At 35.3% G+C, this 20,530-nt stretch overlaps 1 protein-coding gene across 3 annotated transcripts in view; it reads right to left on the minus strand.

Moving 5' to 3' along the window:
- Positions 1–9,012: 9,012 nt before the first annotated feature.
- pacsin1b (protein kinase C and casein kinase substrate in neurons 1b) overlaps positions 9,013–20,530 on the minus strand; it is a 36,562-nt gene continuing 25,044 nt past the window's right edge. For all 3 annotated transcript variants that reach the window (XM_028447694.1, XM_028447693.1, XM_028447695.1), the window contains exons 3-10: positions 20,012–20,168; positions 18,553–18,788; positions 16,539–16,694; positions 14,649–14,824; positions 14,450–14,570; positions 11,618–11,739; positions 11,072–11,259; positions 9,013–9,933 (exon numbers count right to left, since the gene is read on the minus strand). In XM_028447694.1, the coding sequence (XP_028303495.1) occupies positions 9,824–9,933; positions 11,072–11,259; positions 11,618–11,739; positions 14,450–14,570; positions 14,649–14,824; positions 16,539–16,694; positions 18,553–18,788; positions 20,012–20,168 (1,266 nt within the window). In that variant the 3' untranslated portion in view covers positions 9,013–9,823. The remainder of the gene's footprint in view (positions 9,934–11,071; positions 11,260–11,617; positions 11,740–14,449; positions 14,571–14,648; positions 14,825–16,538; positions 16,695–18,552; positions 18,789–20,011; positions 20,169–20,530) is intronic.

The following is a 20,530-nucleotide window of genomic DNA, read 5'->3' on the forward strand; positions in this document are numbered from 1 at the left end:
ACCAAACGTAACCACAATTCATTTGAAAGCCTCTCTCTTAGAAAGAAAAACAGTGGAGGATCCCTTTAGCAATTGTTACATTTTAATCCTTACTTCACCACAATCCACTCACACTTTGTATTTCTACCTGTGTTAGATGAACATGCCGACCCTTAATTTTACCGTCTGTCCAACATCAATGTTGGACAGCTCTAGTAATAAACAAAAAAAAAACAAAAAAACACATAAATACAGTAAACATCCTTCATCTTTCCACTCACTGATACAGAATACTGATTCAAGTAGGCCTACAGATGCTTTGATTATTTAAATAACAATAATAAATAATTCCTGATTTACTCAGATGACTTAAAACTCATAATTAAGTTTTTTTCTTCACTTCCTCTGCACAATTTTGCTTTGAATAAATGTAGTTGACAGTGTAACTCTGCGTACGTGAGAATTAGAAGTCAAAGGTCACGGTAATCAAACTAATTTTTTGACGCCTTATTTACATTTGTTGTGATTAGTGAACCGTGAAGCTGTTTTTATTGCTCCGAGCGCCTTGAGTCAATATGCTCAGCCCACTTTGTGCCATTAAAACTGCTCTACTCCTGAAATGTGACGTACGCACTTGTGATCACAGCATGGTGAGATGATCATGTGATGCACCGTTTGTATTTGTACAGATCGTGAAAAACATCAAATATGGACGAAAATGGTGATTAAATCTACATGATGAATATGTTATTATAGACATGAGAACTGTTTACGAGGTTGGTTAAATAGTACTACTCTTTGATGTTGCACAGGAGCCGCGCTCAGGCTCCGCCTCTTCCCCCACCCATTCGTAAGGAAGATCTGAAAGGGGATCAGACAGTTTCAGGTTGTTTTATTCCTTTTTAGCAGCTGACGTCTGCTCTTGTTTTGAAGAAACAATCAAAAACTTTTGTCTTCATAACAAAGTTCATTATTTCACTTTCCAGTAACTGTAACACCAGGTTGTAGACAAAATTATTCAAATCGCTGCATTCTACAGTGCTGGTGTTTCTTTTTTTTTTTTTTTCAGTTTTAAGGTTACTGTGACCTTCGACCCGATCCCACAATGCATTGCACAGCTTGGATAGAATTAATCTAATGTTACTATCTTACTGTAAACTTAACGTATTTTCAGTCAGCTGATATTGCTCTTTGTCGAACAGACAAATTAAATCTGATTGGTTGATGCGACAATTACATCAGTGGTATTGGTGCATGTTTTTGAAATATGAGTCGACTGGTCAAAATGCACAAAAAGTGGTCAGATTTTTTAGTATGTAAGCGAAATGTAATAAAAGTAAATAATGAATTATATAATAAATGGTTCAGTTATGTACTCAGTCAGTTCACATGCTGCTGTAACCATTATTGTTGCTGTAATATAAACATATTCTACTTCAATTTTGTATGCAAACCTGATTCAAAACCAACATATTGGAGACTGAGAACATCTAAGCTAATATTAAATGTACTGTATGTATCTTAAATGTGTATATTTCTTAGGATAACCAATCAAATAATACAAAAAAAGTAAAAATAATGATTTTAAAAAGGCACTGGGACGTTATTGTATATTAAAATGTATTCCTATGACTGAAAGAACACAGCAGTAAAAGCTTCTTAATCAGGTTAAAAAAATCCTATTCCCCATTATCTGTAAAATGTAAGTGTTCTTTAATTGCTTAGTTCACAGTTTGTCTTTGCTCTTATAACTTTCACATCATTTCACATTACTGAGTTGATCCAGAGTTGTTTGCAAAATGTCAGCCTGTGCAAGCACTTATTTTGTGGCCCATGATCAATAGAAGTTGTTATAAGGCTCAACAGTTTATTTTTAATAATAATAATAATAATAATAATAATAATAATAATAATAATAATAATAATAATAATAATAATTAATTTTTTATAGTATGCATTGTAAAATGACTTTGGGTGACCTGAAAAATTATATTATTAGGGCCCGAGCACAACGGTGAGTAGGACCCTAATGTAATGCAACTCGTTTTAATTATTCATTTTCTTATAGAAATTATTATTACCGGTATATTATAAATTATTGCTTTTTTGAGGGCCTGAGAGGTTCAAAAACTTGAAAAAATATGTACGCATATCAGGACTGGCGAAAAATGTTACATTTTGGGGGAATTGCACATGTGGATGGCAAAATGACTCAATAGCGCCACCTTGAACATTGTATTGGCTCCCAGCTTGGACTGATGACTGTAGAACTTCTATGAAATTCTGTGGAATTCTGACATCATCCCTGTAGAGAGTGATGACGTCAGAATTCTTCAGTGTACTGAAGAACCATTACTTCAGTACACTGAGGAATTCCCTGATCTGGGTAAGTACTGCTATTTCTTTCTACCACCACAGGGTTCTCACCTGGAATTTTTCACAGCATAGGGGGCGAGTGAGCCTGAAGCTTATGCTAGTTATTAAGAGTTTGCCAAAAAACAAATGAGTTATGGTTTAACCCAACCATCATTCATAGTCTTAGTTGCTAGAAACGGTTGAAAAATGCAGGGGGAGTAGGAGAATGACGAAAAAATAATAACCAGAATAAAGTTTAAGGATAACAATGCCCCTGCATCCTCACGAATAAATTATAACTTTTTATTAGTGCGAAAGAAAGAAAATATACAGGGACACATACATTTGCTTCCAGCAATAAAAATTGAATTAGGTTTTTTTTAGATTGTAGAATTAAATTTGAGTTTATGGAGGCAACAAACTCATAATAATATTAATGACAACTGTGATAATATCATTTCATTTGAAAAACAGCACTTTTCAGGTCACCCAAGATCACTTTACAATGCATACAAAACAACATTAAAAGTTAGGCTAAAACACAGAGACAGATTAATTATTACTATTATTATTGATGAATTATTATTGTGATTAAAATTGGTAAAAAAGAAAACAAAAAAGAAAACATAAGACAAAAAAAAAAAAAGTATGACAATTAGTGTACAAATAAAGAAAAGTTAATTAAAAGAAAAGTCGCAATAAATTATAAAAAGATGTAAACATTTAAAATACAAGGTAAAAAACTAATGGCAAAATGAAATATCAAAGCAACAACAAAAAAGGTAAAAACAAGAGTTTATAATCGTCTCCAATGTGCTGTTTTATGTATAAGAAATAAAAAGTGAAACAAATGAATTATATTAGATCCTCCCATTTACTCTTACTTCCTTTAATACATTGCACTTGATGAAATAATTAACTTCAATTTCTCACATCATTCATTTAACCTCAATGTTTTTGTAATGAGCTCAAAGTGTTCATCTTTAGATGTTTATTTAACAATATAAACTATATAAATATAAATGAAGAGTGCATTCTTCATCTTCACCACTAGAGGCCACTAAAAGTCCGATAATATGAGATTCTTGAAGAATGAATCCAAATCTGAAGGTCTTTTTCTTTCTTTCTTTCTTTTTTTTTTTTTACAGAAATAACATTTTGTTATAAGATTGGGTCTTTTAGCTATATCTTCTGTTTGTGTATATAAAAGATTGAGTGACACAGCTTTTACATATCCACACTTTAATCGTAGTTTCTTATGCGCTCATGTCATGTCAGTTTTCTGGCGACATCTTGATCTTTTGATTTTGCAGATGAACAGGCACATCAGTTTGAAACAAGACTAAGCTGCATGGTTAGGGAGAGAAAGAAAGAGAGAAAAAAAAAATTTCCAGCATGATTATTATATAGAAAAGCAACTTTGGTGCATTTTTGTGGTTCAGCGCCGCAGGAGATTCACAGTAGGTCAAGAAAAAAAGGCCTTTTTGATGTATGACGTAGCTATAGCCTGACAGATACGTCAAAATATGTTCACTTCTGGAAGAAAGCTTGAACATTTGTACATTTGGATATTTTTGTCATGACTTTGGTTCTATTTGACATAGAAGCATGATCTCAGTGGCGAATGGGTTTCAGGGTCAAATAATTCAATAATACATTGTAAAATACAGTAAATTCGGGCAAACAAACAGTTAAACAAATGTTGTCTAGTTTACCTTTGGAAAAGATAACATACATTCAGACGTCAAAGCGATATATATTCATAAAGATTTGGGGCTCTTTAATGACTTTATTAAGAATTGGATGTTTTTTAACTAATTTTTGAATCTCTTGCTGTTATGTACAATGTGTAGATATGTCTACCTCCTAAATTTATTTATTTATTTAGCTTTTTCATTTTACATTTGTTTTCTATATTTGTATAAAACAAATTATACTGAATTGTTCTGTATGTATGAGTATAATTGAAAATTGTAGCACTTTGAAAAAGCCCATGATAAAAATATTTTTATAAAAAAAAGATCTTATCATACAACAATGGAGGATTTTGACAAAATTATCATGTTTCTACATCTGACAGAATGAAATTTGTGGTAAGATTCACATACAGATGGTGGCCATCTTGGATCTTTGGTATTTTAAGATATATTATTGACATCCTTGACCCTGAAAACCTATAATTTGAGACTGAGATCATGCTTCTATTTCAAATAAAACCAAACTATATCCAAGTTAGCATTAGGAATGACAGCCATCTTCGGCGACTATGGGCGTGGTTGTCGTCCCTGGGGGCGCTGCTCTCGGTGTTGCTTCCGTTCCGGGTCCTTCTGGCCTGGGGTCCGGACCCTGCTGGCTCTGGGTCCACCGGCGGGCGCCCGCCGGCTGCCCGTTCCGCACGGCTCTGGCCGTCTGCTGGGCGGGGGCCTTGGCTCCTCTGCTGGGGTCTTGGGCGGGGGGCTCTCTGGGCCCTTCCCTCGGGGGGTTGGGTGCTTGGGTGTGGGTGGGTGGGGGGGGCTGGATGCTGGCGGGGGGCCTTGGGGTTGGGGTCGGTGGGGGGATGCGCTGGGTGCTCGGCTGCTTGAGGCTTCCTCGGATGTGTGTGTGGGGGGCGGTGGCTGCCTCTCGGCCTAGGATCTTGGGGGCATCTGGGGGGTTGCTCGGCCGCGGGGGGGTTGCCTGGGGCTCCCTGGCCTCCACTTTTTCTGCTGGCCTGGCTGCATCTGCGGGCCCAGGGCAGTTCCTGGGCTTGCAGTAGCGTTTTGTTTTTTTTTTTTGCACATATGCTGGTATACGAAGAACAGTCTATTCTTCCCCACCTTTTCTATTTCCTGCCTTGAGTCTCTCCTCCCTGCTCCCTTTCCCCTCCCCTTCCCCCTCCCCCTCCACTTAGGTGTAACACTGCTCTCCCTTTTTATATCCTCCCTATAATAAAAGATTTCTTACCCTTCCTTAGGGAGGGCTGGTGATGGTCACAATTAAGCAATAAAATAAATCGATGTATTTTATTGCAATAACAAAATATGCATTGCTGTCTCATGCATGATTGCACTTCCTGTGGTGTTGACCTTTGACAGCATGTGCAGACAAGAAAAAAAAAAAAAAAAAAAGGAATGACGGCCATCTTGGATTTCTTGATTTTGAGGGCAAAACCATTGGTTTGCCAACATGGATTCCATCAAAAATGAATTCTGCATACTCAAAAACCCCCATGAACAAATATTCATGCTTTCCTCCAGAAGTGAACATCGTAGCCTAATGTTGCTACATATCTGCCAGACTAATAATCGTCCAAAAAGCTGAAGCCAAGGTCGTATCTCTTTGTAATGGAGCAGTAATGTTTCATAAGGCAACAGATACATACAGTGCTAGCAAATGTGTCAGACTTTACAAAAATGCAAATGCGTCTCCTGCCTCGATGTTGTAAAACGTAACTGCGTTGGAGGCAGAAAAGGAGGCGAATACCTCATCAATATTTCAGAGACGGATCTACTTTCTGCTTTTTTTTCTCTTTCGCTGCAGCTTTCTCTGCCTGCGTCGGTAAGGGAATACCTGCCTGGCCCGTCTGACAAAAGAGCAGACCTGGGTATAATGTGTGGTCACCAGGAGTAACAAACCGTTCTCGAATAACATGCGTACTGCCACACACGTACACGCACACACTCACTCACACTTGATTCCTATTCAATGACAATGAACATACAACTTAAATAAACATTTTTGTACATCAAAACATCATTGTTATTGTAATTTGGTTGGGAAAATAGGTCAGTTCACATGAGGCTAACAATAATCACTGATGCAGATATTGACAATGACTGGTTGGAGGAAACTGAAATAATTAGAGAGGGGAATAATAAAACAAAACAAAACAAAAAAAAAAAAAAGTCCAGGTATAGTGATTCCAAAGTTTCCCCCTGGTAGGGTAGGGCTCAATTTCATTTTTCAATTACAATTCCATCTTCAATTATCTATGTTCAGTTACAACTCAATTATGATTACGTTGGTCGACATTTTTCCAATTACAACGAGCATTTTTCCCCCTGAAAGCTAATTACAATTTTGTTCTCAAATATAAAAATTGAAATTCAATTAATCACAATTACTGAGCCTGAAATAAATAACCACATAAAATGTGACCATCCTCTGGGGTTAGCTTTCTGATAGCATCTTTTCTGATAACGAGTCAGTTTTGACAAAATTCCAAAATGTTTCCATTTTTATGCCTTGCCTGAACTCCAAAATTAGGGTTTTTATTTATTTTTTACCATTTTTTTTAGGGTCTTATGATAGCCTCATAAAAAAAAAAAAAATCCAAATTTTTTAAGTTCTTTTTGCCTTGGCACTGACAGTTTTTCTCGAATTTCAATTACCAAGTCAATTATCTGAATTCAATTACAGCTCAATTATGATTACAACAGCAAGAGATTTTTTTTCAAATACAGTTATGTCATAATTGTAATTAATTATCAATGACGCAATTACAATTGCATTTGACTCCAACCCTGGCCCCTTGTGTCATGCCGTTATAATAAACAGAAACTAAACTAAAGGGAGTAACTGCAGGCGTTTGCTGAGGGCAGATGGCACAGCACATGTCCCTGTGCTTGTATTGGTTAGTGGAGTAGAGATTTCCATTTCAAAGATGAGCGACTGCGTGTTTTTTTTATGTTGATTGAGAGTCTTTCATCTTGATTCAGAAATTCTAATTTACGAACATGTGGTGATGTGAAAAAAAAAAGAAAATATGAAATTGAGAACCAGCCTTTTTCCTCCCTTAAAATGAAACAAAACATAAAAGCATTCAAATATCTTTAAATATTGTTTTTAGAAATTGCGTGGAGCACTGCGTACCTCCCTACAGCCTAGGGTTGGGGTGTTAAACTCATTTTAGTTCAGGGGCCAAATACAGACCAGTTTGATTTTAAGTGGGACACAGATTTCAAGCTAAAAAAAAGAGCAATTTCAACATTAATGTGTCCTAGTTTGCGCTTCCAGGTATGAATTACTCATAAAGTATATGAGACAGACAATATCCAAACATTAATTGACCTTGAACTTAAATTAACTTACATTTCCTTGATATCATCAACAATTGTTGTTTAAATTAGTAGAATAATTTGAGGAAATTTGTAAGATTTAGAGTTTTTAAAAAAGTTTTTTTCATCCTGGTTCCGCTGGAGATTTCTTCCTATGAAAAAGAGGGAGTTTTTTCTTCCCACTGTCATTAAATGTTTGTTCACGTGGATCTTGTTGGGTTCTTTCTTCTTTTTTAAGATGGACTTTATATTTTGTTCAGCACTTTGAGATGACTTTGTTGTATTTTGCGCTATATAAATAAAGTTGAATTGAACTGAATCAAATTGAGATTAAAAAATGACTGCCGTCATCATGTAATATAAGCATGGGAAAATTGTAAATTTGTATCCACGTGTATTTGGAGTGGCTGAAATATCTACAACTGAATTATTTTGTAATTTACACAATTATACATGTCAATTTTAATTTCTCCTGCGGACCGAATTGGATGCTCTAAATGGCTGGATTTAGCCCCCGGGCCTTCAGTTTGACACATGTGACCTATAGGTTTAGATAAAAATGGCCGCCTCAAGGCACCGACTGTTGCCTGGCAATGGGTGTGATTTTGTGTCTTTTAAAAATGAATGTTATGATTTTGATTTGGCCCAGAACTACATGTGATAATATAACAATTATGTTTTTTGTCAACAAGTAAAAATAAAGTTTTTTTTTTTTTTTTTTTTTTGCCAGGGTTTGTTTGACTTTAAAGAGAGAAAGATGAGGAGTTTGTATGCCAAAAATACACAACCAGGTCCATATTTAGTCGAAAAGCAATCGACAAACAGCTTGTAGCTAGGCTAGCAGTCACAGAAATGTTAGCTACAAGGTTGGCGAATAAAATCTGAAAACTATTTTCAACCACCAGCACAACCTTAAAGTCGTACGTGGTTTAATGCTGAAAGTTGGTGCTAAAGCTGTCATTAAACTCATTTAGCTAGTAGCTAATAATGTGCTAACGCGTAGCATAGCATAGCATGCATGCTAACTACTGATGTTGTGAGGAGTTGAAAATGTGAGTTATTATTCCAACCTGCTTACTCCAACTTTGTAACCTGTAGACTCTAGTGAATAATGAGTAGGATTATGGATCAAAACAAGAAGGAATAGTCGTTTTACAATGAAACACTAGAATTAGCTGTAGGAAAAAAAAAAAGGTGTATGCTAACCTCTGGGTTAGCTTAATATTAACAGCATAGCGTGGCCTTTGGATTTAGTTTGGACATGAATATTTTTTTTTTTTTTCTGTTTTAGTTTCTCAAAGTTTTATGTTAAATTTGATATTTGCATGATGATTTTTAAACACATTTAGATAGCAAGATCGCTACTGATTTTGATTATGTGAGTCACTGTCAGTCTGATCCTTTCAACGCATGAGCGAAACGCGTCTACATCTGGTTGGACTATTTTAGTTTGTGTACTATTCAAAAGGTTGAAACCTTGCTATTTAAAAAGAATTATACATGTATGTTTTGAGTGAATTAGCATTTAATTTGGTTTTTATTTTATTTTCTGTTTGGTTTTTGTATTGTGTATTGTGTTTTGATCAGTTTTTGTATATATTGTCTAGCGGTGGTTTTTTCTTTGGTGGTTTTTTTTTGATTAACATATAAAAACACCACAAAACAGTCACATATTTACATGTGTACTATTAATATATTTAACAAACATTGTATGGTCGGTTTACATTCAAATATCTCGTCCCAGGAGCTCTGTCGTAAAGACTGCGAGTGAAGGACGTGACGTAGACTTGGTGCATGCGTTGAAAGGATCTGAAAAGTCACTTAAAACATTCTCGTTTCATTTTTGAGCATTTTTTTTGTTAGTTTGATTTCTGCATTGGCTACAGTTAAAAGCCTGGTGAGCCATTTCACCCTGTTTCCACTGATTTCCACAAAATATCATGTTCCGAAACATTAAAGTGTGACTGTTTTCATCCAAAATACGGAAAAAAAGTTAAAGGGAAATCCATGTGAGGTTAATAATGTAAATGCTAAGAGGAAAAAGACTGTTTCCAATAGGGGGGAAAAAACTGTACAAGACCGTTTACAAAAAAAAAAAAAGAAAAAACCAAATAGTATATACATAAAAATCTAAATGCATAGCTCTTTCTTTCCTGTTCAGGCATGAGTGACAATACCACATGATTTAACAAATCTCTTGGTACTGTATATCAGGATACCCAACGTGTACCAAACACAGCCACACACAAAAGTTATCAAAGTCCTTTTGCGGTGCCAGAGGGTGTCATGGTCATTTGTCTTTAAAGGCTTCCTCATGATGAAGTTGAAGATGGCTCACGGTGCCGAACAGAAAGAAAGAAGCTTGGTTTTGGAGTCTCTGGCAATGAGCAGGTACGACGTAAGTCCAGACTTTTAAATCTGGGATCAACCTCCAACAAGGTGAGCTGGACATTTTAAACGGGTTCCACGTAGTTGGCCGGATAAAGACCCAGCTGGCCGTTGTCTAGGCGACCTTTGCACCAGCCCTGCTCGTCCTCATCCTCCAGCTTCGTCAGCTCATCACCTTCAACCAAAAAACAAAAAAAGGAAAACACCCATTTGTAATGAATCTGACGATAGTAAACAAAATTATATACTGTACATTGCGCTATACTTTACGATATACGTTACTATATATTGTGATATACAATACGATATATTGTGATATACATTGCGATATATCACAACATACATTACTATATATCGCGAAATACATTACAATAAATCACAATATCTATAATTACAAATTTCACCTTAACAAGTAGAAAATGGTATGATATGCAATTTATTTTATTGGTTTTTTTTTTAAACTTGTGAGAACAAATAAATGATATGTTTGTCAAACTGTCAAATTACATTTTTCAGAAAAGCTGAGCTTCTACAACAGATTCTGATTCTGAAATTATTTTTAAAAAAAGTAACCACATACAGCTTGTTCATGTGGATTTGTTGGGTTTTTTCCTTTTTATTATGAATTTTATATGTTGATTGCGCTTTGAGATCACTTTTGTTGTAATTAGCGCAATATAAATAATTGAATCTTTAAAATTGTCCGGTATGTTTTATGAAAACATAATGCAATCAACTTCCAAGCTAAAATGCATTTTATTTTATTTATTTTGATTTTGATTTATTCATTTATTTCAAACAAACTAATGCCCTACCCCTATTCTTCACTGCTAACAAATGCAAAATCAAATGAAATAAACTAAATTGACAATACAAATAAATTCTCCAATCGAGCCATTAAATAAATAAATAAAAAAAAACAGAACAAAAACCAAAATGCACAGGCGCCATTACATTCTTCTTCATTTCTGTACTTTTCAAAGATACATCTTTTGTAAAAAAAAATTTTAACTGCATTATGTTCATATTTAATTTAATTGTTTCATCAAGATCATTCCACAAAGTTGAGGAGTGATGCAGTGAAACAAGGTCTGATGTGGTTTACTGACACCTACTGACCAGCCGTTTACCTGCTATGCATATGTTAGCGCAATTACATGTATTTTTTCGTTAAAAAACATGATTTAAAAGAATCGATTTGGACATTTTTTGGATCGATACGATAATCGCACGGTGAAATATTGCGCTGTATATTGCGAAATCGATTTTTTTCCTTTATGGAGGTGATAACATGAGAAACAGGTCCTTCTCACCTGCTCTAAAGCTGAGCTCATCCTGCTCCTGTCCTTCATAGTCGTACAATGCTTTGACTCGCACGCCTTCGTCGAACGGATTATTTGTGCCTCCGTTAACGTCATTGGCTGAGCACGGGGCCGTCTGGTCTTCATCGGACCATTCTGTGGAGGCCGTGTACGCTTGGTTCTTCTCATAGCTGCTTATGCTAAAGGAAGAGAAAAATAGACAAATTCATATTTTCACATAATAACAACAACAACAACTGCACTACTATTGGTTCGAAACCATCACTCTCTGGTTGAACTTTATTCTTCTTTATTGCACAGTTGACGTGTAACTTCTGGTGTCAATATGCTTGTAGCAGTAAACACAACGGAAATAGATGGTTTGATGCTGAAAGCTGGTGCTAAAGCAAAGTAACTAGTAGCTAATAATGTAGCGCGAAAATGCAATGGAGACACTTTTTCACAGATATTTTTTGTATCTGATTTTTCAGTTTTCAGACATTTTTTGTTTAATAAATCCAATCAAAAAGTAAATATAAGAGATGTATTTGATTGTACCTTCCTGTGTCTCCAGCTTGAGGATGATCTGTTGTCGTTACATGTGTTAGTGTAATGCTGTCATTCACTTTCTTTGACTTCTCTTTTTTGGTGATGTGATGGGTGAGGTCTGGGTTGTACTCCTGCAAAGAATTGGAGAAAAACAAAACAACCTTTAGACCAGTGATTTTTTCTGTTTTAGCCTTTAAAATGCATTTTAAACACCTTTGAAGTGAACCTATGCCAAAAAACAACAACTAGAATTCATTAAGGTACTAAAACACAATCCAAAAACATGACTTTATTACATTAAACACATATTTTGTGCTACGTAACAATGTGCAAGACTTATTAAATGAAGGAGAAGTGTCTAGTAGTTTTATTTACATGATTATAGTGTCATGTTTATTAAATATCACTAAAAACAGCATCAAAAACAATGGCATTTGGAGGTGATTTTCACCACGTGATATTTCATAAAATGGGTGTCATCAGGCAAGGTTTGCAACAGAAATACTTTGAAATCTTGTACAGGACTACAATATAACTAAAATAGTCAGTTTAAACAGCAGCCATGGCCACACAGTCGCACCACATGATATTTTGAGACTTTGAATAACAGAATAAATTACAGAAGTAAAAAAAAAAAAAAAAAATCACATATTGTTGAGCTGAATCGCAGAAAATGATCAGAACTCCACTTCCCAGAGTGCACCTGTAGGAGGAAACAGGCTGCGTGTCACCTGCTCAGTGTTGATTACTGAGTTAGATCACCTGTAAGAAGCTCAGTCATTCAAACAAAGAGGAAAGAAACTCCAAGTTTATCATTGGATTCAGTCCAAAGACATTAATGGTCAGTAAAATGTTTATTTATTGTCATGGTCTCTGAAACTTTGCTAAATATGGACGTTTTGTTTAACTTAGCAGCATTGATTTACCTGATTTGTGTTAAACAAGCTTGCACTAAGGCAGTGGTTCCCAAACGGGGGTATGTCTACGCCTAGGGGTACGGGAGCACATTGAATGGGGCACTCTGAAAGATTTAACAATGAATTTAATAATAATCATGTTCCTAGTCTTTTTTAGGCTTTTTTTTTTTTTTACCACAAATTTACCACAAACTGACAGTACTATTGCCGAATAAAATACTATATTTTCTATTGAAACAGGATTATTTTATGCTGTTTGCCATTTTATCACACCTCTAACAATAAAAGACAATAATTAGTTACATTTTACATAGGAGTCTGAATTAACTTACCATTGATGTAATAATAATACAAATACATTTTATTTCTCAGGCCCATTTCAAAACCTCTCGAGGTCACCTCACATTGAAAAATGTAAGGTGACACATCAGGATAATAACGTAAAAGTTGCTTTTATATTTACATTTTTTTTTTCTTTATTCCACTTTTAAAAAAAAAACACACTAATTGTTTTAAATGTGTAGATCCAGCTTTAGTGAACCAATGTTTGAGACAAAGTTAGGAAAGCCCACTGTTCCACAAATGAAAAAAATATGAAATTATGGAGAAGGTCCTTATGATAATAAGAGGGGGTACATGTGATTTGACAAAATTGCAAAGGGGTATATGGGACTAAAAAGATTGGGAACCACTGCACTAAAGCAACATTTGATTTAGAGTTGAAAATGTATAAAATACAATCTGATAATCCAAAGTTAATGATGTTACAACGATGTTAGTTTACACAAAATGAGAAAAATGTTCTATAATTTTGTTTGTCATTTAAAAAAAAAAACTGTTAAAATGTTTAAGATATTAATTTTCTTTTTTGTCTTAAAAGTTTTTTAACCTAATGAATGGAAAGAACAAAACTAAAATAAAAATAAAAGTGATTTCAGTTAAAAATGTGAGTTGTCCTCGTGTCCTTTAAAGGTTGAATGAGAGGTGGACAAACATATTTTGTATCTTTTTATGCATTTAAACCTTTTTTTAACTAAAAGAAATGCAGTTAGACAGAATATTTGTCACGTCATTGACCAGTTATCATATATATTTAAATTTTTGAATTTAAAAGTTTATTTTAAAAACAAAATGCAGAAAAAACAACACAAATGGGAATTGGGAAACTAATTTACTAGTTTTACAATACACATTAAACATATATTCTACACAAAGTTTTATATATATATATATATATATATATACACAGTTTATACATACAGATCAAACACATTTCCACAATATATATATATATATATATATTTACTGTGTATAAATACATACATAAAATACTATTTAAAATGTACTACACAAATTTAATCAATTACATTTTAAATTTAAAATATAGTGTGGCAATATTTAAATTAATAATATGATGTTCTATCACAATACATACCTTCTATTATGTTTAAGTATTAATATATTTTATACACTTTTATATACATATATATTATTTCTGTCCAAGGTAGAACTGTTGCTCTTCTTTCTTATACTTACAAACTATATATGACTTAAAAAGCTTTTTAAACTTTATGTTGGTGCTATATATACTGTATATATATATATACTAGATAATATTACAATAATTCTATATTATGTAATGGTATATACACAATATTGAAATATTGTAATATCTAATATATGAACAAGTTTAAAAAGCTTATTAAGTATATAATGGTATAAATATATTGATACATAATAAAAGGTATATATTGTGATAAAACATATTAATTTAAATACTGCCACACTATATTTTATATTTAAAACTTTATTGATGAAATGTGTGTAGTAAATATTAAATATATTATGTACGTGCATGTATATGTATAAATGTGTGAACGTGTATGTTAATGTTTGATGTGTGTGTATAAACTGTGCTTGTTACCTCAAACTGTGGCCAGTTCATATGCATGCCAGGTCCACTCGTGTCGCAAAACCACTTCAGATCTTCTTGTGCGCTGGCTGATGTAATGGTGTGTTCAAGTTCACTGTAAACTGCAGCGTAACTGCAAGAAGAGAAAAACTGAGCATGAGGGGGAGTATTTATTTGAATTGACGCACTGAGACTGAGATTAATTTCAAACCTTTGGTTCTCTGTGAGGTTGAGGTGACGTTTGACGTCCAGGAGAACCTCCCTGAGAAAGCTCAGTCTCTTCTCTTCAAACTGCTGACACTGGTCAAACACCTGCTCCATGTTCTCCCTGTACTGAGGCGTGCATTGACTCAGCTCGTCTAGTGACCTCTCGTACTTCTCCTTTGCCTGCGTTACAGCAACAAAAAAAAAAACACGTATGGAGATTAGTCAGAAGAATAAATAACTGTTCACATTAACCTTTTTTTTTTATTATGATTATGATTTTTGTACATTGTTTCTCTTACAGGGTTCCTACAGATTCAGTCAAATTCAATTCAAGACTTTTTAAGACTTTTTAATGCCATTTGAAACTCAATTCAAGACCAACTTCACAGTAAATTGTGGAAAAAAATGCCACAACAATTACGTCGTGTTACGGTCCATTTTTTTTCCAGTGTCTAGTGAAGATGTGCAACTGGCGGCCCTCAAAGTAAACATTCAAAAATAATGCACAAAATGAAAGTAAAATAAACACACAAAAAAGAAAATCGGACATGCAATTTTCATTAAATTCACATTTCCCCATGTTGTTAAAAGTTGCAACAAGCATGACGTGCATCTGCACAAAGTCCCGCTGCAACCACGTCACTGTTTAGTAGTTGTTTTGCTGTTGAGTGCGCAATGTTACAGTAAATTATATTTTTTTTTTTAAAAAACAAATGTTACCATTTATTTTGAAATGTGAGACCAAGTACAATCATAAAATCATACTTATGTGTTAGAGTTGGATGATTTTAGCACTTTTTTTTAGATTTATTAACATCATCCTGCACCCTTTTCAACTACATATGATTACTTATTTTGTTATTCAGTTGTCTTTGTTGATTGTTACGAACGGATACAGATGGTTACGGTTGGTTACGGACTGCTATGGACAGTTACGAACTATTACCGTTGGTCAAAGATGGTTACGGACTGCTACAGACTGTTAAGATGGTTACGGACTGCTACGGACAGTTACAAACTGTTGCAGACTGTTACAGATGGTTACGAACAGTTACCGTTGGTTAAAGATGGTTACGGACTGATACGGTTGGTTACGGACGGTTACAGACTGTTACGGTTGGTTACAGACGGTCACGGACTGCTACAGACTGTTAAGATGGTTACGGACAGTAACGAACTGTTATCGTGGGTTAAAGATGGTTACGGACTGCTACTCACAGTTACAAACTGTTGCAGACTGTTACAGATGGTTACGGACAGTTACCGTTGGTTACAGACTGCTACGGACGGTTACGGACTGTTACATATGGTTAAGAACTATTACCGACTGTTACGGACGGTTACGGATGGTTACGAAATGTTACCGACGGTTAAGAACTATTACAGATAATTAGCAACGGTTAAGAACTGTTATGGACAGTTACGGTTGGTTACGGACTGCTACGGATTTTTACCGATGGATACGGATTGCTACAGACGGTTACGGATGGTTTTCCAGTTGTCTTTAACTTTTGCCTTAGCACTTTGTATATTTTCTTTTTGTATACATCTATTTTTTTTAACCTGTTTGACTGTAGAATAAATGAAAAACAAAAGAAAACTAATTGATATTGACTTTATTTATAGATATTTAGCTTCTTTTGTGTGACAAATTTGGCCTAAATGCTTCTTAAGAAAAACGGCAAAAACAACAAAAAATGTCCATTTTTTTTAAATTTTTTTTCTTCAAGATTTTAATGGTTAACATCTGAAAAGCAAACTAGAGTCCACCTTAGGGTTATTAAGATAAGACCGAAAAAGATGACGCTGGAAAAAAGTTACTTATTAACAGCATGACCTTCCACTTTAACTTTGCTAAAACATATCCTGTCCAACCACAGACGTGTTTTTTCACCTTTTGTGAGTCCTGCTTGCACTTGCCCAGTTTCTCCTGGAGTTTCCTCTGCTGGTCGGCCGTAACTGAAGCCTCTGCTTGACTATTGGCCTCTCTGGTGAAGGCCAGCTTCTCCTCTTTACACGCCATGTGGTACGACTTCTTGGAGCCCTCCAGCTGAACAGCAGCGCAGATAAGCAGAGACATTAAAACAGCTCTTTATTAGGTCATCAAGACTAAACAATGGACTGCTGTAGTAAAAGGTTTGTTTCATTGGTAAATAAAGCATGTGGTTTTAATGAGTAAGTCAGAGCTATAAATCTAAGAGCTGTAGATCTATTGTCCTTGGGGTCAATTTGACCCCATTCAATGTTTATCAATCAAAAAATAATAGTTGACTTTCTTTTTTTTGCTTCATATTTCATGACTTTTACTAAATTGTAGGGTACAATTAAGCATAAAATGATCATGATGTTTTGTTTATGTGCTAAATGTATATTGCACGCAATTGGCTTTCCTCAGGGGCCAATTTCACCCCAAGCAGTTTTAGCTATGTAAAACTTGAATGAAAACTATTCCATATAAATTAATTCTACTTTATGTATTCATCAAATAAACAAATTGCATTGTGGGATCAGGTCGAAAGGCATGATGACAAAAATCTGTGCATGAAAAATGTTGCAAACATGAACTATCAACAATTTCAAGCACTGGAAAGTGCAGCAAATAGAAGGATTTTGTCAACAGAGATGATTTAGTGTTTCTGGAAAGTGAAAGAATGAACTTGTAGCACTTATTTATGCAGCCTGAGACCAAAAGTAGCACATTTCAGCTGCTTAACATTAATACAACTGAAACTACTCAATCCTCTTTATGATCTTCTTGACGGATTGGCAGGGGAAAGAGGCGGAGCCTACTTGTGGCCCTTGTGTAAGCATATTACCATTAGTCTATCTAACTAACCTGGAAAACAGTTTTCAGGTTGGAGTTTTCTAAAATAACTTTAATAACATATCCATGATAAATGTAATCACAATTTTAATTCACATTTTTCAGGTTCTGGTCTGAACATACATGATACAAGCGTTGGATCATATGATTATCTCAATACCGTAATTATAAGCATGTATATCACATTTCTCTTATTTTCATTGCACGAGTGCATAAATGCTTTTGTCCTTAGATGACACAATGTGAGCCAGGCATATTGACTTATGGTGCTTGAACTCAGACATGGGTGACATTTATTGTCTTATCCGAGGGCCACATTATCAACATTGATGTCAATATTTAGAATAATGACCAATCTGAGCTTTAACAGAGAACAGAACAAAGAGTTTTGTCTGTTTATGTTGCCGTTTTGTGTTTTTGGTTCATTTTGTGTATTTATGTTGTCATTTTGAATTTTTTGAGTCTTTAATGTGTATTTTTGATGTGTTTTGTGTATTTTCAGTGTCGTTTTGCCTATTTTGGCATTATTTTTGTAATTACCTATAGTTGACTTGAGTACATTTTTGGGGATTTTTGTTGTCATTTTGCATGTTTTTTGTAACTATGTAAGTTTTTGGAGTCATTTTGTGCATTCACTTTGGGGGCCGCACAACACTGGACCGAGGGCCGCATTTGGCCCTCTGGCCACCAGTTGCTCATTCCTGGTTTAAATACTAAAAATAGCTTCACACGTCACTTATTGCAACAAAGATAAATAGGGCGTGAAGAGATAAGTTTAATTACCGTGACCTTTGACGTGCACAGTTAAAAGGTCAGTGCCGTTTTTTCTGAGACTTGATTTTACAGCTGATCAAAGTCATCTAAGTTCAGTGTAGTTCAGTACAATAATCAGCCAAAGTATTTTAAACCAGGTGTAGACACTCAACTTTTGATCCCTCAACTTATCAACAAGCAAAGGAATCTGTATTTGAAAGCTCACGCTGGCTACATTCTAGATGAAACGACCATAACTGGCCAATGAATGAAATCACTGAAAGATTTCTGGAGTCGACCAAACAAACAAACAAGCGCAGCCTCTGCTCACCTCTTTCAGCTTCTTGGCCCAGGGTTTCTGGGCCTTCTTAAAGCCCTCGTCTGCCTCTTTGGTTTCCTTGAAGCCTCCCATCATCTGCTTGTGGTACGAGTCTTTCTGCCAGTTTTTCACTTTCTCAAAATCCTGCATCATCAGGTTGTTCTTCACCCCCTGGTGAAGCTCGCTCACCTTTTCAGCCTCTGTCATCATCGCCATCCAGGCTCGCTCTATCGTTCCATACTGAGGTCCTAAAAGAAAAAGTAGTCATGACAGTCAGTGGCTAACGGCTTATTATATGAACTTTAACAGATTTGAGATCATCCAAATAGTGCAACTTTTAATCAAAAAAACAACTAGAGTGTAACATTCACATGTTTAACTTGTATTTAGAATTCTGCCAAAAGTTTGGGACATTTATGCATTGGAATCTGGCCGAAAATGAATGTCTGGCGGAGTGAGATCATATCAAGGAGAACACTGGGAACAAACATGGTGTCAAGCTAATCACTGTCCTCCTTGTTTGGCAAAGAAACACAAGAAATCACAGCAAGAATGAGGGAAAAATATTTCTATACATTCATCTACGGGACTCCACATCCAGTGTTTACAGTGGAGATGAAAACAAACTTCTGAGTGGCAATTTCAACCTTACACATCTTATTTTCAAGCAAGTTATTTTGGATTTTATTGATCTATGAGGTCTACACTACAGAATTATGTGGAAAAAAAAATATTCACCTTCGTTAATAGAATTAATCTAATCTGATCTATATCCGGATATTACCGTAGTTGTTTTACTGCTAGTGTATATTGACATATTTAAATTCCTGTGGGCACCATGCACATCACGTGACTGCAAATGAAAAAATTAAATGAAATTAAAATACAGTATAGTATATCTAATTGAATGCCTGGAACTTTTATGTTACAGTGTAATAGTGAGGGACAAATATGAACTGTCGTGGATGCGTAACTGCTCCGCTGCGTAATTCCAGCGTAATCTGCAGTCCGTCAATCCCCGCCGCCTCCGTCTGTTGCAGCAGATCTGCCCTGTAGATCTTCCACTTTTTATGGAGATTATTGTGATTGAACCATGGATGTGATAAATATTTACTGTATATGTGAAATACGATCCACTGCTGCTCTGTCCAGGGTGTACCCCCGCATATCGCATAAAGAAAGCTGGAGATAGGCACCAGCAGACCCGGGTAACATGAAATGGAGCAAGCGGGTTGGCAAATGGATGGAAGCATGATCCGCCTCGAACACGGAGTATTTTATTTTGAAAATAAACCGGATATTTTATTGTGTGTGTTTGCACTACTTCCTGTACATGCTGCAGCAGTTAAACAGTTGTGCTGGAGCAGATACGCACGCGGTGGAAATTGGCAAAATTGACTTTAATGGAAACATACCAGCTCCATTGCTGTAGCGCAGCATTAATGGAGCAGTTACAGACCCAACTCCTCACCTTTATCCACCAGCTGTCTCCATCTCTTGGACCACTCAGTCAGCTGCTGTGCGTAGGCTTTCTCTATTTTGGAACGCTCCTGAATGCAACTCATCAGGTCGTTGCACAGACGATGTCCATCATCGATCCGCTTCACCGTCCGCTTGTAGTTTCCAACCTTACAAAAAATAAATAAATCCATTAAGAGAATTTCAGAGTATTACAGAAAAATAAATAAATAAAAAATCTACATAAAAAAAAAAACACTTTGCCAATGATTTTATTTTTTAATACTAGCCATATTTTTACTTTATTTTCCCAAAGCTATTCTGTTCCTTTTTATAGCATTTTGTTCCGATTCTGGTCAAGTTAAGGCAAGAATGTGGATTTCTTGATTTTTTTTTTACACAAAAGCTAAATGCAAATTAGGCAACTGTTATTTGGCGGACTAGTTGGAAGGTCCATCTATCTTCCTTATTCTATTACTTCCGATCGGGTTCATAGGACACATTAGACCTCCCAAAGCTACGGAGTAAACCC

Source organism: Gouania willdenowi, chromosome 5, assembly GCF_900634775.1.
Source record: "Gouania willdenowi chromosome 5, fGouWil2.1, whole genome shotgun sequence".
In the NCBI taxonomy this organism is placed as follows: Eukaryota; Metazoa; Chordata; class Actinopteri; order Blenniiformes; family Gobiesocidae; genus Gouania; species Gouania willdenowi.